Source organism: Macaca nemestrina, chromosome 13 (genome assembly GCF_043159975.1).
Source record: "Macaca nemestrina isolate mMacNem1 chromosome 13, mMacNem.hap1, whole genome shotgun sequence".
In the NCBI taxonomy this organism is placed as follows: domain Eukaryota; kingdom Metazoa; phylum Chordata; class Mammalia; order Primates; family Cercopithecidae; genus Macaca; species Macaca nemestrina.
This window is the reverse complement of record NC_092137.1, coordinates 106,209,305-106,235,678: the sequence shown is the minus strand read 5'-3', so window position 1 is coordinate 106,235,678 and position 26,374 is coordinate 106,209,305. Positions and strand designations below refer to the sequence as shown.

The 26,374-nt window shown below is 39.1% G+C and overlaps 1 protein-coding gene and 1 long non-coding RNA gene across 5 annotated transcripts in view; one reads left to right on the top strand and one right to left on the bottom strand.

Annotated features, from left to right (window-relative positions):
- The window catches only part of LOC105471803 (transmembrane protein 87B), a 63,943-nt gene that overhangs the window by 29,999 nt on the left and 7,570 nt on the right, over window positions 1-26,374 (top strand). For 3 of the 4 annotated variants that reach the window (XR_011611986.1, XM_071077100.1, XM_071077102.1), the window contains 9 exons: window positions 516-615; window positions 4,121-4,214; window positions 6,188-6,261; window positions 11,498-11,604; window positions 11,686-11,744; window positions 13,045-13,148; window positions 15,018-15,091; window positions 20,762-20,835; window positions 22,877-22,929. Coding sequence is in view for 3 of the 4 variants with exons in the window: in XM_071077100.1 (XP_070933201.1) it covers window positions 516-615; window positions 4,121-4,214; window positions 6,188-6,261; window positions 11,498-11,604; window positions 11,686-11,744; window positions 13,045-13,148; window positions 15,018-15,091; window positions 20,762-20,835; window positions 22,877-22,929 (739 nt within the window). In the remaining variant the exon portion in view is untranslated. Of the gene's footprint in view, window positions 1-515; window positions 616-4,120; window positions 4,215-6,187; window positions 6,262-9,672; window positions 9,747-11,497; window positions 11,605-11,685; window positions 11,745-13,044; window positions 13,149-15,017; window positions 15,092-20,761; window positions 20,836-22,876; window positions 22,930-26,374 lie in introns of all 4 variants that reach the window. The other variant, XM_071077101.1, reaches the window with a different exon arrangement.
- On the bottom strand, window positions 586-4,180 carry LOC105471802 (uncharacterized). Its single transcript, XR_011611987.1, has 3 exons — window positions 4,078-4,180; window positions 2,761-2,812; window positions 586-681 (listed from the first exon to the last, which is right to left on the bottom strand). It is a non-coding gene; the product is annotated as an uncharacterized lncRNA (long non-coding RNA).

Sequence of the window (26,374 nt, the reverse complement as noted above, 5' to 3'; positions counted from 1 at the left end):
GGGATGCTGTGTTACCTCTAGCTCTTACCACACTGAGTTCTATTTACTTAGCCTAACCGGAGTACAAGCTCCATGAAGGCAAGGATCCAGATGTCTTTTTCACTATTACAGCCACACAGTAGGAGCATATCAGTACATTTTAAATGAATACACGAGGAGGAGATCCTGGAGAAAAGAGAACTCTAGAGGACGTTATGGTTTTTACATATTTACGGGACAAGAAGAGAGTTCTGTAAAGAACAAGAACAGAGGGAAGCTCAGGGAGACAGTGTTCAGGCTGATACAAGAAAGCCGTGCCCAGTGGAGCTGATTAGATAGAAAGGGAGTGAATTCTTTAGGAGAGTGTGAATCTTTCACTGAAGTTTTCAAGCATCAGTTGGATACGATAACTTTTAAATCAAATGTGGCTGATTAGTCTGAAGTCCGAATGTAGTTATACCCAGGACATGTTGTTGAGAATCGTGGTTGGCAGGCTTCCAGATGTACACGAAGTGAATTATTTTTTTCTTCCTCAGCCCAAGGCTTATTGATATGTGCGGAGCTGATTTCTGCGATGAAGAGGACGCTGGCTCGCCTGCTCGTGATCATCGTGAGCCTGGGCTATGGCATTGTGAAGTAAGTACGAGAGTGTGGAGAGGTGCTGGGTCCCAGCCCAGTGATTCAGTCCGTCTACATCATGACCTTTGTGAAAATGGAACTTCTAAGTATTGTAGTACAAATCCCTTCGGGAAAAATCTACAAGAACACATTTTCAAAAGATTTCCACATACTTGCTATTTTATGTTATCTTCCAATAAAGACCCTGAATTTGTATTTCGATAACTTTATATAGTTAGATGAATAAATAATCAACTTTAAGGATAATGGAAAATCTGAAGTGACTCAAACCATTTTCCAACCCTTTTCTGTTTTTTAGATGGTACCATTAAGTTTTTATGGTCCTGTTTGAGTGTTGGAAGAGAGTGGATTAAACACTGAGTCAGCAGAACTTCTGACTGAAACCTGTCTGTCCCCCGAGGACCCTCTCCGGCGGGTCTTTTCCGCCTCTCACCTGTGAATCACTGGGCACAACTATGGGAGAACTTGATTTCTATCCTTGTTGCGTTTTTCAGACCTTTCTTCCTGCTTCTTTCCTAAAACCCTGATTCCCAGAAGCTCACTCTTCAGGCTGGATCACCTGCTGCATCTTACTGTGGTTACTGTGAGCTTCCAGACCCTCCCTCATCCCTCAGCTCTGTGGGCACCGGCTTCACAGGTGTCGTCCTCAGCATTTCATCTGTCAGAAGGCCCTGGGGTCCCAGGAGCCATGTGGATGACCCTTTAAGTAACCTGCTCTCACCTCCCCACCTCTCCTGCTCTTGTTTGTCACCACGTTTCAGCTACTGATTCCCAGTATCATTTTCTAGACTTTATTATATGTATAACTGCACCCTCTTCAAAATCTCAATTTTAAGCAATCCACTTTTCAACTGTCACCTTCTCTGTTTCCTGTCACTTTCTCTAACATGTCAGCTTCAGTCTTTTTTGACTGTACTTTGGCCTCCAGCCTTTTGACCCTGGCACCTTCCGTTGTCCCTCCCCATCTTGTATCATTACCTTCTTCCTTTTGCTTGGATTCCCTGGTCCGGTAGGACACTGACACCCAAAGATCCCTTTCTCTTTGTCAACCTTCTTGACAAAACTCCAGCCTTGCTAAGTCCAGCTTTCCTTCTGCCTCAGGCTCCCACCTGAGCAGGGGAATTTGCCCAAAAAGAGCCCTGGACCACACTGAGGGGGCCCACTTGCCATCGTGACCATAAACTTCACGTGTGCCCTCAGTGCTGCTGGCAGTTGTACTAAATCCCCTTGCCACTATTTTCTCACTCTCCTGTCTGCGGAAGACCATTTTACCCCTTCTCTCTCAGACCTCTCAGACTCTACCCTCCTCTCAGCTGACCTTAGGTTTTTTTCACTGAGGAAGTAGAAGCCATCAGAGGGGAATTCCACCACATCTGTGCCCCCAGCCCTTGTCATTTCCCCCACATCTGGACCGCAGCTACCACTTTCCTCTTCTTGATAGTCACGGGCCGCCCCTGCCTTGTGCCCACTCAGCTGTGAGGGAAACTGTCCTAGTACTCTGTTTCGTTTTTTCTTGCATCATCCGCTTTCCTCTCTGGTGGGTCACCCCCGTCAGCATCTCGTTATTTCTACCATTTTTTTAAAGTGAAGCCCTCCCTCCACCCCACATGGGCCTCTCCTCCGCTTCTGCCTCATTCACCTTTCCCCTGTGTGGCATAACTTCTCACATGAGTAGTCTGTACCTCAGCCTCCCCAGTATTGCTCTATTGAGACTGCTCTTGTCAAGGCCATCATGACCTTCCCCTGCTGTATCACATGGCCCCGCTCAGCCCTCGTCCAGCTGTCCCGTGAGCAGCTTTAGTTAAGGAATGCCAGCTTTGCCTGGTTTCCGGGAGCTCATCTTCTATCCCCTCACATCACTGGCTACTGCTCCCCAGCCTCCTCTGCTGCAGCCTCCTGTGTTCCTGAGCTCCGGCCCTCGGGTGCCCAGGCTCAGGCCTCTGCTCTGTGACTCGCACCCCTAGGCTCTCCTCCTGTGTGTGTGCCCATTTGCTTGTGAGCTGGGAGTTGGGGAGTTAGCAGGATTTTAGCCTGGAAGCCTTTATCCCCCTGAACTTTTACTGGAGATTCTTTCTCAAATGCTTTTGTGTTCTTAGTACAGTGTAAGAAATGAAGGCGTTTTGTTGAGGAATCTTGCAGTACCTTTCACAGCTCTGGTTATGAACATCAGATACCAACAGGTGCAGTGTTGTTACTGTGAAAGGAATAGAAGATTAAATGAATGAGTATAGACACAAACCCTTTTTAAATGAATCCCTTCCCTGTTAGCTTGCTTGGCTCAACTCATAACATGAGAGCAGTAACAGTTCTCGTTATTTGGAGGTTCTGGTTAGTTGGTTATAATGAATCAGAATTTAGATTCCTTAGATTAGGTAAGTAGTCTTAAATATGAGCTATGACCATTAATTTATTTTTTTACTTATATTTTGTTTTGAAATGACTATCTTAAATATTTTTCTTAAACCAGTTTTTTTCTTCTAATTACTCTGAGAGGGGGGGTTTTGAGCAGCCTAAAATGTATGTGCAATAAATTCTGATTTGCAAATATCATGAAATTATTCTATTTTAAATTATTAATTGCAAAACCCACCATCTTTGTATTTTCCCAACTCATTTATATTTTGAAAGAGCCGAAAATGTATTTTTAAAATTTTTTTTTATTTTTTGGAGACAAAGTCTCACTCTGTCGCTCAGGCTGGAGTGCAGTGGTGTGATCTTGGCTCACTGCAACCTCTGCCTCCCAAGTTCAAGCGATTCTCGTGCCTCAGCCTCTCGAGTAGGAGCCACCACCCCTGGCTAATTTTTTGTATTTTTAGTAGAGACGGGGTTTCACCATGTTGGCCAGTTTGGTCTCAAACTCCTGAGCTCAAGTGATCTGTGTACCTTGGCCCCCCAAGGTGCCAGGATTATAGGCATGAGCCACTGTGCCTGGCCCAAAAATGTTATTTTAACTCTTTCAGTTTAAGGAATGAAAATTAAATTCTGTTAGCACTCCTGTTTTGGTTGAGGGCCGGTGATCAGAAAGGAGGTCATGGAGTTCCGTCTCCTCATGTCTTGCTCTTTCTCTGCCCAAGTCATGAGATAAGTGAATTATCTCTGAAAAGACAGACCTTGGGAAGAATTAAGTTAGACTCTCTGCCAGTGGCACTTAGAAGTTGGCATTTACCTTCCTAGATTTCATCAAACCTACTCTTCCATTCTACAGAAACAGTACCTGAATTATATTCATTCCATTGCTTGAATTTCAGCAGCAAAATCCTCTGGCACCTTTGTGGCCTGCAAATATTGCTTCACAGGCATCAGTATAGCTTCAGGTCCTAGAGAAAGAGACCCTTTGTTCCTGGGCCTGTTTCCTAAAACAGAGTACCTCAGAGCTGGGAACAGAGTGATGTGATTAGATAGTGACTTCCTGGTGGTGGAAATGGTGCCGGTTTCTGTATTCAGGTGCATTTTACTCACCCATGCTTTTTCTTCTTTCTCTGTTTCCTCTTCCTGATTCCAGGCCTCGTTTGGGAACAGTCATGCACCGGGTGATCGGATTGGGGCTTCTCTACTTGATCTTTGCAGCTGTTGAAGGCGTGATGAGAGTCACTGGGGTAAAAACTACATAATTCTACCACCCCTTTTTGTTACTGCTGTGAAATGTGGTCTTACTTTGTATCTCCTGAGATGAATTTTTAGATAGAAACTTGTGAAAAAGGCCCAATTTGAACTTTTCTTCTATGGAATGTTTCCCTTTTAAAATACTTCCTGAAAGGCAAAGGCTAGCCAGAGTGCTTCTTAAAATGATATGACTGATTGCGAAGGCACCGCTTGATATCATCGCAGGTATCAGTCCCAGCCCAGAAATGTTCATGGTTATTCCTCATAGAGAACATGTGTCTTTGTCATTATGCAGCTGGTATACCTTAATGTCATTCTTAACCCTGGATTTTAAAATGTATCCAGTGAACAGAAAGTTAATTACACCCTTCAGGTATACATACAGTACATTTCATCACTCTTTTAAGTCTCATGTGTTTATTCATTTTCTCTGACTCTTGGGGACTAGCTATTTTGAGGATTCCATAGACCCCGCCATTGAAAGAGCCAAGAGGAAGTGATATTCAAGGGGAAGATGACCCTGGATGTGGGCAGCAGCACTTTAGTCTCTAGAGAAGTGTCAGTATTTATGTCTGCAAAGACCCCTAGATTTCTAGCTTCAGTTTTTTTACTTTTATTTTGTGCGGTTTTTTGTTTGGTTGTTTGATTGGTTGGTTGGTTGGTTGGTTGGTTGGTTGGTTGGTTGGTTTTGGAGACAGGGTCTTGCTCTGTTGCCCAGGCTGGGGTGCAGTGATGCAGTGGCATGATCATGGCTCACTGCAGCCTCCAGCTCCTAGGCTTAAGCAATCCTCCCACCTCAGCCTCCTGAGTAGCTGGGACTACAGGTGCAGGCCACCACCCCCAGCTAATTTTTGTATTTTTTGTAGAGACAGGGTCTCACTATGTTGCCCAAGCTGGTCTTGAGTTCCTGGCTGGCCTCAAGTGATCCTCTTACCTCAGCCTCCCAAAGTATTGGGATTACAGATGTGAGTTACCATGCATGGTTGCTTCAGTTTTTTGAATAAATGATTGAGGACTGAGTGATTAAGAAGCTTATTATGTCTTACCTAATCCAAAGACCTTTGTCATTTTACCTAAAATATCTTTTGGATTAGCTGTATAAATCAGATCATAAATATTTATCCAGTAATGCTAAAAAGCCCCATTCTTCTCCCTGTTGTCTTTGATACACCCGTATTCAGTGTTAGATGCTCTTTTAGTCTTTGAGTATATTTATTTTCACCTTTGTATAATCATGAAGAACTCCGCATTCATATAATAATAATAAATAAATATTTGCCAGAAAGAAATAGAAAAGATAAATATCCCACATGTAAATACGCTATATATATTGTATTCCTTTAAAATTGTACATAGCTTGGCGGCACACGCCTGTAATCCTAGCTACTTAGGAGGCTGAAGCAGGAGAATGGCTTGAACCTGGGAGGCAGAGGTTGCAGTGAGCTGAGATCGCGCCATTGCACTCCAGCCTGGGCGACAAGTACAAAACTCTGACTCAAAAGAAAAAAAAAAAAAATTTACATAGCCAACATCTTAGTGACTTTTAAATATGACTAGTCAGAGTAAATGTCTAACATGGATCCCCCCTTCACTTTTTTTGTGTCCCTTCACAACACAGTCAGAAAAGATCAGGAGTTCATTTCATTAATAGCCCTGGCTGTCGGTTTGGTATGGAGGAGAGAGATTGAAATGGCTGGTGTTAGTGAGGTTGGGGACATGATGCTTTTTATTTGCCATTACATAATACTGTTTTATGTTGCTATCATCACATAAATTAGCAATTGTTGCTATCAAAAAACAGGTCATTTCCATGTGCTTAAACACAATCCTCTTAGGAAATTAAATCTTTTATGTGGCTTTGTAAATCCAAGAGATAAGCTAAATTATTTTTCTTCATCAAATGATAATTGCTATAGTGCAGTGAAACTGTTACATTCAGATTTCTTCCCCTATTTTTATCTTTCAGGGTTCTAACCATTTAGCTGTTGTTCTTGATGACATTATTTTAGCAGTTATTGACTCCATTTTTGTGTGGTTCATATCCTTTACTGTGTCCTTCAAAATAGTTTTTTCTATCATTAAAATCAGATTACATGTAATTTGTAATAACGATAGAAAGAAATACAGTTATGCATTTTTGTTACCTTAATACGAGGGTTCACTTGAAGGCAAAAAAGTAGCAACTCCCCAAACAAGGAATATCTTTATCTTTTCTCTATAGTTTAGCATACAATTAGTGCTTATTCTCAGTATGTGCCCCATACTGACGAGGCATAGGTGAAAAAGATGTCCCCAAATTTAAGGAATTCACAGTCTTGTAGGGGAGACAGATACATAACTAGCATCAATATAGCAGTAGTAGTTGCCGTCTTAGAGAGGTGCTGTGCCAACGGGGGAAGAGAGAAGTTAATGCTGGCATAAAAATCAGGAAAGACTTAACAGAGATGGCAGCATTTAAATTGAGACTGGGAAGACAAGTAGGGGTTTACAATTAATAAGAAGGTAATTAGGGAAGAGGTATTCTAGGAAGAATGGAGGGGAGCAAATAGTTGAAGCAGGGAAACAGGGGGGACAGTGGCAGAATGTCCAGGGAAGCCTGCCTCTGGGTGGATGTGCGTGGGAGAGCCTTGGCATGTGGTTCAGGGAAGGGTGGCAGGGCACGCTCAAGAGCTGAGTGCCTTCCGGAGGCAGGGGCTGGAGAGGAATTGAAGCTGCACAGGTGAGTAATGTGATGAAACCTGTGTCAGTGAGAACTCTGGTGACAGAAGAAGATGACGCGGAAAAGGAGAGTCTAGAGGCAGGAAGGTGAGTCAGTATTCCTTTGCCTTTGCAGTGGTCCGAAGAAGAGATGGTGAGGGTCAGAAGTAGGGTAGGGGATATGGGAAGAAGAGCCCACGTGATAGACTTGCTGGAAATGGGTGGAAGAAGCAGGTTCAGAGAAGGTTTGGGGCTGCAGCCATATTGCAGGAGAAGTTTTAGAGGCAGTAGGGACTGGATCCTCGAGGGTCTTCTCTGATTCGATGACTCAAGTTGAGTCTGGGGAATCCCCATTGCTTTTTTCTCCTTGGGGGCACTTGTGGAAATGGGAGGAATTCAAGAGAAAATGTGACTGACCAGAGTGGAATGTCAGGGTTATGCATATCCCAGAACATTCTTTGGACCTGTTTCTATTATATTTATGTCCTCTTTGAAATGCTTTCCTGTTAGATAGGTTTCATTTTTTGCCAAGTTCTTTGTTTCCACTGTTTTTGATACTTACGTCTTTTAGCTTTTTGACATCAGTTTTTTTTAAAAATTGTTTTTCTTGTATCTTTTTCCATTTTCTCATCTATGTGTCTCATAGGAAGGGCCAGAGGGCTTGGATCTCATCACTGTGCCCTAGAAGGAAGGTCTCCCATTTTTCAGGTGTGCTAGCAAATGTAGCACTCCTCATGGGCTTTTCTGAGCCCCTTGTGGGTTGTTTTCTAAGCCAGGTCTACCTATTCTTTAAATTCCCTGTTTGTGAATTCTCAATATGCTTCCAACTTAAAAAGCCTATGAAGAGTGCTACAAACCAAAAATTTCTAATTCATTATCCTTACTCGTCAAAGCAGTGATTCTTAACCTTGTTTGGGGACTAGGATCAGACATGCTTTGGAAAATCTGCTAACAGCTGTGGAGCCTCTCTCCGCAGAACACAGACACACACAAGGAGCTTTGCATATGACAGGGCAGTTAAAGACCCCCAAATTATATCTGTGGACATCTTAGGAGTCTGAGGAGCCTACTTAGGGAATGATAACTGATTTAAAGAGTTGTTTCCGACTGAACTTGTTTAAAAAAGCATATTCTATTTTGTTCAGAGCTACTAGTTTAGAATCCAAGTTTGTTGAATAAAATTATAGTTAAATAAATCTGATTTTCTCAGAAAGTGATATAAATATCTTCCTCTGGTGTCATTTTCATATTTTCTGTATTAAAAAAATTAAAGACATTCATTTGCTAAAAATGTGATGTCTGTTCCTCAGTTCTACATGTGAGCAGTGTTCCAGTGGTAAGAATAATCACCACAAAGGCTGTAGGTCCTACAGGACCGCTTGTTAGGGGGGCCCTCCTGCCTTGAGAACGGGCAGGAGGTATCAACATACCTTGCGTTGGGACAGGCAGAATTACAGTGGAGATGAACCTGCCTGTTGGCCTCAGATTATCTTTAGACCTTAGTGTCTTATTTTCTGGCATTGTGTGTTTAGAAAATGAGCTGATGATATCTATTCAATTTAGAATTGTCTTGTTTCTAAAAGCTGTGTATGCTTGGAACGTTAACAAGTTAGGCAGTATGGTCCTTCATTCAATTAATTAAGCTGCAGACTGTGTTTTTCTAAAAAATAACTATCTTTTCTGACAATTTATAGATACTTATTTCAAAGATTTCTTGTTCTTTTTTTTTTTTTTTTAAGCGGAGTCTCGCTCTGTCGCCAGGTTGGAGTGCAGTGGTGCAATCTCGACTCACTGCAACCTTCACCTCCCAGGTTCAAGCGATTCTCCTGCTTCAGCCTCCTGAGTAGCTGGGACTACAGGCGCATGCCACCGCGCCCAGCTAATGTTTTGTATTTTTAGTAGAGATGGGTTTTCACCATGTTGGCCAGGATGGTCTTGATCTCTTGATCTCATGATCCGCCTGCCTCAGCCTCCCAAAGTGCTGGGATTACAGGCATGAGCCACCGTGCCCTGCCAATTTCTTGTTCTTAACCATCCACAAGGTAGTTGATTGGGAAAAACACTCAGTAATGCAGCTTGGCAGAACATTCCAAAGAAAAGCAGCTCTAACGGTTCTAATCCATCTGGATTTGAGTGAGGGTAATTTATTACCTTTATGGACACCACTGACTTTCACATATTCCAGTATCTGATTAGCCAGATTGGGGTAGTAAAATAAGGAAAACAGATGAAAGACTTAGTTTGCTTAATTGTGAATATTTGTAATGAAAATGTTTCAAGAAATAGTCAAATCTAGAATGTAAAAGATCTTGTTTAGTGTTTCATGGTGAGACAAGGGAAGTCTAGTATCTATTTCTGCATGAGCCTGAATTTGTGAAGTTTGCTTTCAGATTGCTGTTTGGTAATTTTTATTACTAAAATGAAACGTCTGCTTTCTGTATACAGAAAGATAGCAGATTTCCTAAATGATATAAATGACAAGGAAAAAAAGCAGAACTAAATACATATACAATTGAGTGCTTTGGAAAATGACCCTGCTTCCTTTGATTTTGATGACCTTAATATACCCAATCCTCTAAGAATCTAATTCTGAAGTCATAGGAAAAAAAATGGGCTGAAAAATTCAAAAGCCATAGCCTTAGCCTTTCTCCTGTGGCCCTTCCTCCCCTTTTTTTTCTTCTTGTTTCTCTTTTCTTTTCTTTTGTTTTGTTTTTTTTTTTTTTCTTTTTTTCTTTTTTTCCTGTTTTGCTGCAGGCGCGTGATTCTGATCTTGTTCTTCTGGCCAGCCTCCCCCTCTCTCTCCTTGACTCTGGCTCGTGCTGGTGGATATCCTTTTCCTACCACAGCAGTGCGCTCTCACTTCAAAATCAGAAGGGCTATTTGCTTTCATGACTACTTTCCTTCCATGGTAGGAATATTTACACTTTCCCTAAATTTAACAGTGTCTTGGTAAGTGGAGGCTTAGGCAATTTCAAATTTGCTTTTTATTCCTTAGCTTAAAAACATTTTTTTTTGAATTATTAAACCAGACCAGATATTTTTTTTAATCCTAGAAATTTGGTTTTAGTCAAGAATTTTTAAAAGTATATATTTTGATGTATTTAAGGAATAAAGTATATTTGCATTTTTAAAGTTCTCATAGTAACCTGAATTGGTTGTATTGTATTACTTTAGAAATTGATCCTCTTTTGTAATTTGTTGGTCATTTAGAAGATTAAAAAGCAGTTTTGTACTAAAGTACTAAAGTAGCTTCAGTACTAAAATGAAGTTTTTGATTAATGACATTGATAATTTTTAAAACTTGCCACATCCATTCTGTTGCTCAGCGCTGTTATTTTTAGTGTTTGGTTCATAAACAGAGCTTGTTGGTCTGCTCCAGAGGAAGGAATTCTCATTTAAGAGCAGAGAGAGCTGCCTTGAATTCTGTTTCACTGCTGAGGAGTCAGTGGAAAAGTCTCTTTTGCTTCTTCATCCTTGGCAATGTTGAACTTTACCTGAGCCCTGTGCTCCTGGAAAACAGCCAAGATTAAGACACCCCCCCCCCCCAAACCCCCTTCCCTATTTGTGTTCCGAGAAAAGACTTACCACAGAGAAACCCCTTCCCCACTGGACTTAGATAAGACTTCTGGAGGCCCCCTTGTCTACCTGTGATAAGGCTGGGCACAGACCCTCCGATTTCCCATTCCTTGCATCATGAATGATTAGATGAACTCTTTATATCCACTGATCAATCTGAACAAAACAGTGACTGAACCAAACTGTAAGTATTCTTCCTCCGGGCCATAAACGTTGACACACTGTCAGCCTGAGCCAACACACAGCCCTCCCGAGAATCTGTAGGCCTCAAGAAAAGACATTCCCTGATCAATATGTCTAGTCCCACCACTCACTCCCCACACCTACTGCTTTCTAGCCTTGTTTGCTGTGCTCTATAAAAGAAAAACCCTTTTCTGCCCGACCTCTGAGACTCTTGCAGATATTACAGTCGTAGTATTCTTCCTGTTGCAATAATCCTCCCCCATTGCAGTGGTCTTTCAAGTAAAGCCCTTAGCTAAGTCCAGATTTGTTTTATCTGATGTTTTTCAGTTTTAAAATTTATAAAATGGAATTGGTAGATGACCTAACTTCTTAATTATGGTTATTCAAAGAATAAAATGAGAATAGACTAGAAAGAACAAAATAAGACAGAAATAGAGCCAGAAAAGCACAAGCCAAATGGCCTGTCACAATGTGATCTGTAAAGAGTGTCTCACTGGGAGGGGTTTTAGCGCGTGCACTGCTCTATCCGGTGTTGCGGGTGCGTGGCATTGGTGGAATGCATCGTGGGTCTTCCGTGCTTTTTCCTTGGAGTTTGTTTTCTTAGTTCAGACAATGGTAAATTGTAAAAGAAAAGTTGTGATAAAGTATAATGATTGTACAATATTGGCCAAGATAATGTTTTCTGTGTTTTTATTAGCTTCAAATTTTAGGAACTGTATTTAGCAGTACTGACTTCGGAAACATAGTAGAAGATTCTTTTTGTTTTTTTTAAAAAACCGCTTATTATTACTTGGAATGTTTTTCCTTAACTTTTTCACATTTTTATTAGTTTGGCACAAACTATGAAGACTCTAAGGCTAAGAAAGAACACTGTGAAATTTTCATTATATAGACACTTTAAAAATACTCTGATCTTTGCTGTGCTGGGTAAGCTATTTAATTTTTCTTATAGTAAATTATCTTAGTATTGTTATATTCCTTCAAGGTGACTTTTTGTGTGTGTTTCAGCTTCTATAGTGTTTATGGGGTGGACAACTAAGACATTTCGAATTGCAAAATGCCAGTCAGTAAGTATAACCTTCCTGTTTAAACAGTTGTTATTTTTATTTATACTATTTTGTAGAATTTTGAAGAATTTAGTTTATGCTTGCAAATAGAGGTGATTTTAATGGAGATTTTCTTTTTACTTTGAACTATTTTTTACAGAGTTATAAAAACTTTTGGCCGGGTGCGGTAGCTCACACCTGTAATCTCAGCACTTTGGGAGGCCGAGGCGGGCGGATCACAAGGTCAGGAGATGGAAACCATCCTGGCTAACACAGTGAAACCCCGTCTCTACTAAAAATACAAAAAATTAGCTGGGCATGGTGGCGGGCGCCTGTAGTCCCAGCTACTCGGGAGGCTGAGGCAGGAGAATGGCGTGAACCCGGGAGGTGGAGCTTGCAGTGAGCCGAGATTGCGCCGCTGCACTCCAGCCTGGGTGACAGAGCGAGACTCCTTCTCAAAAAAAAAACAACTTTTAACTCTCCAAGTGATTCTGAAAAAGTTCCTCCTAAATCTCCTTTTCCCATTATGCCCTTTTCTCAAGTTTTTTAAATATATTTTGAAAATAAATTCTCTTCCTATATATCCTGAGAGGAATCCTTTTCTTCCTGCACACCATGAAATTGAGTGGTTTGTATCTAGATGGGACTGGAAATCTTAAGACTGTCATGTTTCTAGGATCGTGCATTCAGTATGGGATTCGAGTGATGTTTTCTTTTTTTTTGAGACGAGTCTCGCTCTCTCACCCAGTCTGGAGTGCAGTGACGTGATCTCAGCTCACTGCAACCTCCGACTCCCGGGTTCAAGCAATTCTCTGCCTCAGCCGCCCGAGTCAAGCCATGTTTTCTGTGGGTTTGCATGTTGGAAGAAGATATATTTCTTAGACTTAGAATATGAAAGATCCTCTTTTGGGGATTTCTTGAGATTTGGAGCTACTCTCTAGTGCTACATAAATAATCACAAAAAGCCCTCTGATAATCCAGAGCTTTTGCTGCCTTAGAGACAATTTGATAAAAGAAGAGGCTGGGCCTTCTGACCTTAGTATTTGCCAGCTGAAATCCTAAGTATATGTTTTGCATTTTTCGATTTTGAAATCTTTCTGTTAACCCCAAAATTTTATGGCGGAGAATATTTGTAACATTAAAAAGCCCTTTAGAAACATTTTGAATAATAAAGGTTTATTGAAAATATATTCTTGTTTGTTTGGAAGACTTACTGGTTGGAAAGATTTCATTAGTACTTGTCATTGCACACTATTTGAATGGGAAACCTATATACTTATCAGAAAATTAACTTTTCATGCTTTAATTGTCCTTATTTTAGGACTGGATGGAACGCTGGGTTGACGATGCATTTTGGAGCTTCCTTTTTTCGCTTATCCTTATTGTAATCATGTTTTTGTGGAGACCATCAGCAAACAATCAGAGGTACCTAACATAGGACATTTCAGGTCGGCAAGGATTTGTTGATCACTTTCTGTAGTGTCAAGAATGCGTTTATAGAAACCGGGGGAGTAGTCCTTGCTTTTAAGGAGTATACAGTCAAGTAGGGAGATAAGCAAAACAAGTGCAAGACAGTGAAAAAAGAGATGTATAGACTAGTCCAGGGGAAGATGGAAGAGGGTTGAGGAAGACTTCCTGAGAAGACAGCGCTTATGTTACACCTTGAGGAAAGGAATAGGATAGTGAATGACTGAACTGGGAAAGTATGTCCATTTTCTGGGGTGGTGGGAAAGACGTGAGATGCTTTGGAGGCCAGTGAGACAGGCAGTTGGGTTAATACCGCATACTCATATTGGAGGGAGATCAAGCTGGAAGGGAGAAGTATGGCCAAAATGACAAAAGACTTCAGTGTCAAGTTCAGAAAGTTGTACTTGAGACTGCGTGTGATGGGAAGCCTCAGCTTCCTTGCTTTATCCCTTTGCCCCAAGGAAAGACCTTAAGTTCTTGTCCAACCTTTAGGAAAAAATGAAAAAGTATGTACAGATTCAACACCCCAAATCCAGAATGCTCCAAAATCCAAAACTTTTTGAGTACGAACAGGATACTCAAAGGAAGTGCTCATTGGAACATTTTGAATTTCAGATTTTCAGATTTGGGATGCTCAACTGGTAAGGATAATGCAAATATTCCAAAATCTAAAACATCCAAAACTCAAAATACTTCTGGTCTCAAGCATTTTGCATAAAGGCTTCTTAACCTGTATCAGTGTGTGTTTTTCCTGTCCTTTTTAAAATTATACAATAATACATATATATACACACACACACATATATACATATACATACTGTTCTGTACCTTCCGGTTTAAGGTCACGCCTATCATCTCAGCACTTTGGGAGACCAAGGCGGGTGTATCACTTGAGCCCAGGAATTCGAGACCAGCCTGGGCAACAAGGCGAAACCCCGTCTCTACAAAAACAATACAAAAATTATCTGGGCGTGGTGGTATGTGCCTGTACTCCCAGCTACTTGAGGCTGAGGTGGGAGGATGGCCTGAGCCCAGGATGTGGAGGTTGCAGTGAACTGAGATCATGCCACTGCTACTGCACTCCATTTTGGGCAACAGAGCCAGACGCTGTCTCAAAAAAGAAAAAAAACTGTCTTTCCATATCAGCATATATAGATCTTTTAAAGGCTTTTAAAGGCTTAATGGCATTTCATAACATGAATGTAATATAATTTATATAAGCAGTCCCTGGTTATTAGACATTTTGTTTAAAAAATAGATTTTTGCTGTTAATGTTTTCAGAATGCTGTTGTACATCATCTTGGCCAACTTTTGTTAGTGTAATGTAAGGTAAATGAATTTTTACTTTAATGGCTATTGCCAAATGACCCTCCAGAAAGGCTGTCTTGATTCACGCTTTATCAGCAGTGTTTTGATCTTATCACATAGGAAATGTGGCCCATTCAGTGGGCTTTATTTTTGCCAATCAGTTTGACGACTTTTCTTTTTTTAGAGAATAGACTGACAAGAGGTGGGCAGAGAGGTAAACTTGACATGGAGAAAGAAACAGCAGAAAGTTCCCTTCCCTCAACATTAAATGTTGCAAAATTGCTTTGCAGAAAGATTTTACCCACTTAGGCTTTTACAAACAGGGTTTGAGAGCTCCAGTTTCACAATTTCTTCATAATGATTTTAGCTAATTTGAAAGTAAAATAATTACGTTTTCATTATTTTAAAGTATAAGAAAATTTTTAAATGTAAATTTTTTATACAATGGCTTTTAGCTATAAACTGAAAATTGAACAAGTTTAAACATACTAGTAAAACTACTCCTTGTTTTTGCTATAGATATGCCTTCATGCCCTTAATAGATGATTCTGATGATGAAATTGAGGAATTCATGGTAACTTCTGAAAATTTAAGTGAGTAATATGTTTTCTTTTTAAATGACCATTGTACATATTGTAACAGAAATGTTGTACCCTTACCCGTGATGCATGGTCACCTACATTGTTTTCTTCCTGTAAAATATTTTCAAAACTTTTATCTTCAGAAACCTTATTTTGGTAGATAGTCACAAAAAGGTCAGTGATGAAATTTTCGAGACTATTGTAGTTTGAGCTTTTGTTACTCATTTGAGCTTGTTACTCATTTCGTAAAGGGTTGAAATGGTTACACTGTTTTTCATAAGAATGGTTTGATGTATATTGTGCTTAGCTGCTAAATAATGTTCATCTTGATTGCTAAGTTTCTTTGAGCTGCATCTTTTTGATCTTTTTAAAGTAGGCACACCTGTAATTTCTGGTCATGCTTAAAGCATTTCTACTTAGTTTTAATGGTATTTTCATTCTTTCTATTCTACATAGCATTTTATCATGTTATTAATTTTATTATAATCTAATTAAGTGTCTGTTAAGGCAACATCAATAAGTAACTCAGATGTTGAGGGTAATTTTATCTTTGTTTCATTTTTTTTGTCTTCTTACTTTTGCTTCTCTTAGTAACATTCTTTTTCACTTTTTGTTTTGGTTCTCTAATACATCAATGAAATAGAAAACAGGAAAATAAATAGAAAAAAAATCATCAAATCTGAAAGTAATTACTTTGAAAAGATTAGCGAAGAGTGGCTCAACCTCTAGCTACACTAAACCAGAAATAAAGAGAAACTATAGTGGACCCTTGAACAATGTAGGGTTAGGGACGCCAACCTCCTGAGCAGTTCCACATCTACTTATAACTTTTGACACTCCCAAACTTCACTACTGATAGCCAACTGTTGACCAGAAACCTTACCGTTAACATAGTTATCACCTATTTTGTATGTTATATGTATTTTATACTGCATTCTTACAATAAAGTAGATAGAGCAAAGTAAATGTTACTAGGTGGAAGGAAAGGGGAGGCAGGAAAGGCAGACATATATGATGTAACTTTTATTGAAAAAAACTTGCATGTAGGTGGACCTGAGCAGTTCAAACCCATATTATTCAAAGGTCAACTGTAGTACAGTAAGACAAACTTCTAATGTTGGAAATGATAGAGAGGACATTACTATGGTAAAAAAGGTAAATAAGGGAATATTATGAACAACTTTATAGTAATAAATTGGGCAATCTGGATGACGCAGACAAGTTCATTGAAAAATACATATAACAACCCAGTCTTAATTCTAACCCTGTGCCACTAAGTCTGAATAACTCTGATCGATTAGAATTTTTTTTTTTTTTTAAATCTTCCTATAAAGTACCAGGCCCAAATGGATTCACTAGTGAGTTCTTTCAAATACTTAAGGAAGAAATATTCTAATTTTACACGAAATCTTTAGAATGTGAAGGAGGTGGGAGTACTTAAAAGGCCAATACAACTGAAGTGTCAAAGTCTAACAGACATTACAAGAAAAATTTATAGACCAAAAATTATAGACCAATTATAGACCAATAAATATATCATTAATGATTGGACATCGAAAAATTCTTTAAAAATATTAGCAGATAAAATCTAGCAAAACAGAAAGACAGTCATAATCCAGTGGACTTTATCCCAGGGTTGCAAGGCTGTTTTAACATTCTGAAAATCACTCAGTATAATTCATCATATTAAAATAGTACAAATAAGACTGGGTGCCGTGGCTCACGCCCGTAATCCCAGCACTTTGGGAGACCAAGGCAGGCAGATCACCTGAGGTCAGGATTTCGAGACCAGCCTGGCCAACATGGCAAAACCCCCTCTTGACTAAAAATACAAAAATTATCTGGGCGTGGTGGCGTGTGCCTATAATCCCAGCTACTCAGGAGGTGGAGACAGGAGAATCACATGAACCCAGGAGGCAGAGTTTGCAGTGAGCCAAGCCACTGTACTCCAGCCTGGATGACAGAACAAGACTCTGTCTCTAAATAAATAAATAAATAAATAAAATAGTGCAAATAAAAGAAGAAAGAAGAAAAAAATGACTTAAGTATCTCAAGTGGGTACAAATAACAAAAGCCTCAGCAAACCAATTCTAAAATGATATGAAAACACTCCACAGTTAAATTCTATTTAATGGTGAAATAGTGAGCACTTTCTTCTCAAGATTAGGGATAAAGTATGAGGGTATGTACATACCACTTTGATTCTGCAGCGTTTGGGAGGTCCTACCCAATGCAGAGAGGCAAAACAGAACTCCGAAGAATGTAAAAGAACATGTGGAAAGGAGGAAGTAAAACTGTGTTTATTCGCAGGCAAAAGGTTGTGTATGGAAAATCCCAAGGAGTCTACAGAAAAGAAAAAGTACAGTACAACTAATAAGTGACTGTGACAGTCATAGGGTATAGGTCCAATGTACAGAAATCAATTGTTTTTCTACATATTAACTGAAAACAATTGAAGGTGAAGTTTAAAATGTTATTTACCATACCTTCAAAAATAAAATACTTAGAATAAGTTTAATCAAAAATGTGTAAAACTTCTGCAATGAAGACTATAAAACAATGCAGAGATAATTTTTAGAATAAGTAAATGTAGAGATAGAACATGTGTCTGAATTGGAACTCTCAGTATTAAGTTGTCAGTTTCCCAGTCTGATAAATAGATTCAGTACAATCCCAATTATAATTCTAGTTGACTTTAAAAAAATACAGTGGTTAAGTTGATTCTAAAATGTATGTGGAAAAGCTAAAGACCTAGAAGATCCTTAACATTCTTGTAGTTACAACATGGATGAACCTTGAAAACATTATGTTAAGTGAAAGAAGCCAATCACAAAAGACCACATACTATATAATTTTGTTAATATGAAAGGTCCAGAATAGACAAGTCCATAGAGGCGGAAAGCAGATCAGTGTTTGTCAGAGGTTAGAGGAGGGGGGGGAAAGTAGGGACTGACTGCTAATGGGTTTGGGGTTTCTTTGTGTGGTGAGAATTTCCCTAAATTGGATGGTGGTGAATATCTTAAATCTCTGTGAATATCTCAAAATCTAACTGTACTTCAATATGGTATGTGAATTATCTCTCAATAAAATAAAATTAGTTGATTTATACTGATTTCAAGACATAATTATTTCAGATTACAGCAATCCAGACAGTGTGGTATTGGCATAAGGATAGAGAAATCCATCAAGGTAGTAAAATAGAGTCCAGGAATAAACCCATGCATGTGTGGTCAGTTGATTTTTGACAAAGGCACCAAGGCTTACATGAAGAAAGGATAGCCTTTTTAATAAATAGTACTGGAATAACTGGATAAATGTGTAGAAAAAAAAATCATCTAGACTTTTGTTGCACATCTCACAATCATTAATTCAAGATGGATTACAGACCTAATGGAAAAGCTTCAACTGTTACTCTTCTAGAAGAAAACGGGAAAATATTTTAATGACACTGGATGGGCTAATTTCTTAGGACACAAATTAAATTAAAAACCATTTTTTTAACCATTAAATTAAAAAATGAGACTTTATCAAAATTAAAAATCTATGCTCATCAGGAAGAATTTAAGAAAATAAGAAGGCTAGCTACAGTGGGAGATAAAATATTCTCAATACGTACATATCTGACAAAGGGCTTATATCCAGAATATAAGTAGAATTCCTGTAAATCAATAAATGATAACCTATGTTGCAAAAAATGAGCAGAAGACTTGTGTAGACACTTCAAAGAAGACATAGGAATGGCCAATAAACCCATTAAAAGGTGCTCAATATAATCAGTCATCAGGGAAATGCAAATTAAGACCATAATGAGCTGCTACCACACATCCGCTAGAATGGTTAAAATTAAAAAGTCTAATAGCGCCAGGCATGGTGGCTCATACCTGTAATCCCAGCACTTTGGGAGGCCGAGGCAGGTGGATCACCTGAGGTCAGGAGTTCGAGACCAGCCTGGCCAACATGACGAAACCCCGCCTCTACTAAAAATACAAAAATTAGCTGGGTGTGGTGGTGCACATCTGTAATCCCAGCTGCTTGGGAGGCTGAGGCAGGAGAATCGCTTGAACCCAGGAGATAGTGAGTACCATTGTACTCCAGCCTGGGTGACAGAATGAGACTCTGTCTCCAAAAAAAAAGATAAAAAACAGTCTGATAGCATGAACTATTGGAGAGGATGTGGAACAGCTGGCTCTCTCATACAGTACTTGAAGGAATGTAAAATAGCAGGACCTCTTTAGAAAGCAATGTGACAGTTTCTTACAAAGTTAAGCATATACCTACCATACAGTCCAGCTGTTCCACTCTTAAGGTTTTTAGCCAGAAAAATGAAGCAGATGTCTACAGAAACACAATAATGTTTACAGGAGCTTTATTCTTAATAGTCCCAAACTGGAAATAACACAATTATCTATGAACAGGTGAAAAGATAAATTGTGGTATATCCATATAGTGGAATACTTTTCAGTAATAAAAAGTAACCAACACTCTATAACATGACTAAATCTCAAAAATGTTTATGTTGCATAAAAGTAGCCAAATACAAAAGTATGTAGACTCTATATACTGTGGTTCCATAAATGAAGTTCTGGAAAACAAACTATGATGATTATCTGAATCAGAGCAGTGGTTGCTTTTGGTGAGGTAGGGATTGACTGGAAAGGAACCTAAAGAACCTTCTGTGATAATGGAAATGTTAACTGTATTGATTGGCATGGCGGTTACTCAAGTGTATATATTTGTCAGGTTTCTTCGGACTATACACTTAAAATTTGTAATGTATATGTGTGTGTGTGTGTGTATATATATATATGTGCACACTTCGGTGTTTAAAAATCACCGTATTCCCCTTCTAAGAGAAAGGTTGGGATTTCAAATGTCCCAGGAAAACATTTTTGGATTGAGGAACCTAATTTGTTTTTTTACAACAGCTTATGTTATAATTGTCCTAGTTTATGGAGAAGCAATATTTGCATATTATTTAAATAACAAAAGTGACTACTTTACTGAGCATAGATTGTGTGTCAGGCATTTTATATGTGCTGACTTGTTCAGTGGTCACTAGAACTCTATGAAGTGGAAACTACTATCCCCAGTTTATAGTCAGAAACACTAAGTCACAGGAAGTTAATTGTTTTGCCCAGGATTCCAGTGAGGCAGTCTAGTTCCAGGATGCAGGCACTTAGCCTTTGCTCCACTGAAACTGCAAACATACGGAAGAGCCTTGGTCAAATAGGAAAGAAATCTTGTTCTTTCTGATCTTCTTTATGCCATACACGCATTTCAAAATTTGTACATCAGGGATGTAAAGCATACCCAAAGATGTGTTTTGTTCTTGAATATACCATGAATCCTGAAGATTTTTAAATCCATAAACTTCAAAATAATTGCAATTAAGGAAATATGTATGCATGTATACTTGTTTGTTTAAACTCCTCTAAAACTAGGATTCAAACAAGAAACTTGAGAACCTGGTGGTTCTGACAAATAGTTTTCAAAAATCTGTGAACTTTTTTCATGTATCTTTTCTACATTCCCAAATGGTAAATCCAGCATTCTGCCTAAAGTTTCCATTATTAACCCTCCATTTCTAAAAAGATGTAATTTTTTTTCTTGTTAGGTTATTAAATTTCTAAAGGAAAATATTATTTTGTGGTTTTATATATATGTTTATAATGTCTCTCATAGCGGAAGGAATAAAATTAAGAGCCTCAAAATCAGTTTCCAATGGAACAGCTAAGCCTGCCACTTCTGAGAACTTTGTGAGTATGGTATATATTTAGTACAATCTTAGTCTTCCTTAGTCTTCACTACTGTAGAGAGCTATATGAGTGTCATATTCATCGACTCTCAGAAGAACAGTTTTTACTAAGGTTTTTTTGTTGTTACAAAAATTAGCGTTGCCAGGTAGCAATCCTGGTTGTCCATCACTGAAATACCTTCGCCGTAGGTCTCCCTTCTCACCTGCTGTTCCTAGGCCAGCGGCATGAGCATCATCTGGGAACTTGTTTGTTTGTTTGTTTGTTTGAAACGGAGTCTCGCTCTGTCGCCCAGGCTGGAGTGCAGTGGTGCGATCTCGGCTCACTGCAAGCTCTGCCTCCCGGGTTCACACCATTCTCCTGCCTCAGCCTCCTGAGTAGCTGGGACTGCAGGCATCCGCCACCACCCCCGGCTAATTCTTTTTGTATTTTTAGTAGAGACGGAGTTTCACCATGTTAGCCAGGATGGTCTCCATCTCCTAACCTTGTGATCCGCCCACCTCGGCCCCCCAAAGTGCTGGGATTACAGGCGTGAGCCACTGTGCCCGGCCCATCTGGGAACTTGTTAGGGATGCAGAGTCTCAGGCCTACCCCAGATGCTCCTGAATTGGAATCTGCTTTTTGAAAAGATTTCATAGCTGTTCATCTGCACATTCGAGACGGGAAAGCTTTGTTCCAATAAAAGCTTGAATTAACTTTTCAGCATATGAAAGTGATTTTTGAAGCCATTTTAAATAACATTTGTTATCTGTTGGTAAAGAACTTTATGTGTTACCTACACGGTTACCAAAATTAACAGATTTTTGTTTGAAGTGGGAAACTTGAATAAAATTGTAAAACATTGGGCAGAGATGAGCTAAAAAATATTTTCTGCATGTTATTTATGCATAAGAATGTTTTTGAAGACAGCAATGTAAAATGGAAATGTCTATCATATAGTTTTATACGTTCTTTCTTACAGCTATATGTGCTGTGGTTAATACTATGTAAAAATTTTTGTATGCGTATATAAGTTCTGACAGGATAGATAATATGTGAAGACTTTTATCTGTTAGATTTGGCAAATTCTCTAATAGATTAGACAGATGGATAGCTAAACAAGATAGATTAGATAGATAAAATAAATTGGAGGGATGGATAGAAAGGATGGATGGATAGATAGATAGATAGATAGATAGATAGATAGATAGATAGATAGATAGACAGACAGACAGATAAAGATAGACAGATAGCTACCTCAGCCGACCTGCTTTCCTTTTCTTGCCTCCTGTAGGGAGATGAGCATAAATACAAGTGACACAAATAAATAGGCTTTTCTAAAGTTAGAATATTTGAGGTCAGGCACGGTGGCTAATACCTGTAATCACAGCACTTTGGGAGGCTGAGGCAGGCGGATCGCTTGCACTCAGGAGTTCGAGACCAGCCTGGGCAACATGGTGAAACCCCATCTCTACTAAAAATAGAAAAATTAGCCGGGTGTGGTGGCGTGTGCCTGTAATCCCAGCTACTCAGGAGGCTGAGGCAGGAGAATTGCTTGAACCCGGGAGGCAGAGATTGCAGTGAGCCAAGATCGCACCGCTGCACTCCAGCCTGGGTGACAGAGTCAGACTCTGTCTCAAAAAAAAAAAAAAAGAGAGAATATTTGTATTATCATCTTTTTTTTCTTTTATAAACTCATTATATAAGAACTTGAACAAATTAGGAGGCATAATGAGTGTTGCAAAGCAAAAAATCATTATCCTTGGTATTTTCTATCTTACAAATGAACTTTGTGTTTTTACTGTGATATCTCAGGACAAAAAAAATAATACTTCATACATCCAGCTAAAACCAAGAAGTGTAAAATCTGAAATCCAATTTTTGCGTGTGTAAGAAAACAGTGGCATAATTTCTGTATGGCATGAGTGCCAACTTAGGACATATGTAGAAACTAAAAGAATATCAAATATTTACATTTAAACACTTCAGTTTTACATATATTCTGTTTTAAAAATTCTGCTGTCAGGTGATATTAACCAAATGCTAAGTATAAATATTTCTACAGGATGAAGATTTGAAGTGGGTAGAAGAAAATATTCCCTCTTCATTCACAGATATGTAAGTATCTTCTGTTAGAGTCTGATTCTAAATTTTAGACTGTAGTTTAAAAGGGATCGTTCTCATCCTTTGTCATGTGCTTTTCAAACCTCATACTTCCATATCCCTGGGTAAGCCCCTACCACCAGTACATGGCCCTTACAGAACTACAAGGAAAACAAAACCCTGGCTTGTTTGTTTTTCACTGTACAGCAACCATTTTAAAACTAGTGGCCTCTAACCAGCTCTAGCTTTTTCTGATCTGCCGTTATCAGGATCATTTCATTTTTTATGTATTATGGAAAACGTCAAACGTATGTAAACTTTTTTTTTTTTAAGGTAACCACAGTACCATGTATTGTGAGGAAGCTTTTGGAGGAAAAACATGAGTATAGGAATCCCCTCTGGAAACGCTGAGCTATTCAGGATCCTTTTTATCTATGTCCCGTTTGACACAAGAATTCCAGATAGCTGTTTCCATAGTAAATAATAGAATAGCCAAGTATGATAACATTTTTTTTACATATTGATCTTTCCCTTCCTAGCCCCCATCTGGTTTCTGTTTAGATAGTTTCTGTGTAGTATGATATTCCTTCTGCCTGAAGAATTGCCTTTACTTTTCTTTCTAGTAGCGCAGGTATGCTGGTAGTGAATCTGTCAGATTTTTGTTTGTCTGAAAAAGTCTTTGTTTCACCTTTATTGAAGATATTTTTGTGGGAATAGAATTCTTTGTTGACCTTTTTTTTCTTTCAACACTTAAAAGGTTGGTCACTTGAATGAAGAGTCTTCTGGCTTTCATAGTTTCAGAAAGATGTCTGCTTTCGTTCTTATCTTTGTTCCGCCACATGTTATATGAATTTTATTTGTGTGGGTTGAGGTTTTTTTGGGTGACAAGGGCAGGGGCATTGGCTGCCTTCAGGATTTTCTCTTTATCTTTAGTTTTCCTCATTACGAATATGATGATTCTAGGTATGCGTGGGCGTAGATTTTCATTTCTCTTGGCTCTATACCTAAAGTGGAATTGCTAGATCATATGGTAACTCTAGGTTTAACATTTTGAGGAAGTGCCAAGCTGTTTTTCAAAGCAGCTGCATTATTTTACAATCCTATCAGCAATATATGAGGGTTCCAACTTCTCCACATTTTTTGTTAACACTTATTATTGTCCACCTTTTTGATTTTAGCTCTTAGTGACTATGAAGTGATATGTCATTGCGCTTATGAGTTACTGGAATTCAAACTGCCTTGTTGGGGGACTAGTGTTATTTAAACTGTGGTAACTGAAATTAATTTATAAATAGTCTGTGCAAAGTAAGAACTGCCTATTCATTATGAAACTAACAATACACTGTTATACTTTATTTTAGCAGTCAGAAAAGGAAAATATGGGTGTATATATTCTTTTTTTTTTTTTTTTTTGAGACAGAGTCTCGCTCTGTTGTCCGGGCTGGAGTGCAGTGGCCGGATCTCAGCTCACTGCAAGCTCCGCCTCCCGGGTTCACGCCATTCTCCTGCCTCAGCCTCCCGAGTAGCTGGGACTACAGGCGCCCGCCACCTCGCCCGGCTAGTTTTTTGTATTTTTTAGTAGAGACGGGGTTTCACCGTGTTAGCCAGGATGGTCTCGATCTCCTGACCTCGTGATCCACCTGTCTCGGCCTCCCAAAGTGCTGGGATTACAGGCTTGAGCTACCGCGCCCGGCCTATATATTCTTTTATATTTACCCATGTGTTTACTATTTCTTCTTTCTTTCCTCTATATATGAGCTAAGACCGTCCTCCTATACGTCTTTCTTTAGTATTTCTTATAGGATAGGTCTGCTGACAACAAATACTCTCAATTTTATTTATGTGAAAATGTATTTACTTTGCCTTCCTTTGTAAAGGCTAGTTTTGCTGGATGTAGAAATCTTGATTGACTTTTGTTTGAGCACACTTCCAACATGTCTTTCCAATATCTTCTGGCTTTTGTTGTTTTTGAGGAGAAAGTAGTCATTAGTTGTATTGTTTTCATGTGTGTGATGTGACATTTATCTTTTGCTGTTTTTCTGATTTTTCCTTTATATTTGGCTTTCTGCAGTGTGTTTATGATATGCCTAGGTATGGTCTTTTTTTTTTTTTTGTCTATTCTCCTTGCGATTTGTTGAGCTTTTCAGATCCATGTCCCTTGGTCATTTTCCAGTGCCTTCAGCTACTTTTTTTTTTTTTGAGACAGAGTCTTGCTCTGTCACCTAGGCTAGAGTGCAGTGCAGTGCAGTGCAGTGGTGCAATCTCAGCTCACGGCAGCCTCTGCCTCCTGGGTTCCAGTGATTCTCCTGCCTCAGCCTCCTGGGTAACTGGGATTACAGGCAGGCACCACCACACCCAGCTAATTTTGTATTTTTAGTAGAAACGGGGTTTCACCATGTTGGCCAGGCTGGCCTTGAACTCCTGACCTCAGGTGATCTATCTGCCTTGGCCTTCCAGAGTGCTAGGATTGCAGGCATGAGCCCCCGTACCCGGCCAACTACTTGTTTTTGACCAGGTTTTGTCAGTGTTTTTTGTGGAAGGAATCATCTGACCTTTTGTGTCCACCTTTACTTGCTGTCTTATATTGCAATCACTTTCTCTGTGACCCTTTTTTCCTTCTTTCTTTGTTTCATTTTCTTTGTTGTTTTCCTACCACACATTAAGATTTCTGTTGAATTTATTCTCCCTTGGGTGCCTTGTAATTTTCTCCATCACTGGAATCATTTTTGTCTTTTTCTTTAACTTTTTTTCTGATTATGATTGATTCTTTGAATTTCTTCGTGCTTTGTTTTTATCTACTTCTGCTTTTGGTTTTTAGATTTCTTACTGTAGAATGCCGAGACCAGCTCAGTCAGGGAGACCCTAACCCAGCGGCGCTAGAGGAATTAAAGACACACACAGAAATATAGAAGTGTGAAGTGGGAAATCAGGGGTCTCACAGCCTTTAGAGCTGAGAACCCCGAACAGAGAGTGACCCACATATTTATTAACAGCAAACCAGTCATTAGCATTGTTTCTATAGATATTAAATTAACTAAAAGTATCACTTATGGGAAATGACAGGATGGGCTGAATTAAATGAAAAGGTTGGGCTAGTTAACTGCAGCAGGAACACACCCTTAAAGACACAGATCACTCATGCTTTTGTTTGTGGCTTAATAATGCCTTTAAGCGGTTTTCCCCACTGGGCGGGCCAGGTGTTCCTTGCCCTCATTCCTGTAAACCCACAACCTTCCAGCTTGGGTGTTAGGGCCATTATGAACATATCACAGTGCTGCAGAGATTTTTTTTATGGCCAGATTTTGGGGGACTTGCTCCCAACAGTAGAATGTTTTTAATATTACCAAATGTTCTTTTTAAGTTACTGTGTTTAATTTGGAGTATTGTGTGTTATAACTATAGTTTTCTTCTACTGTAAAATATTGTGATTTTCATTTTCCTTCTTTTTTCTTTCCTGCAC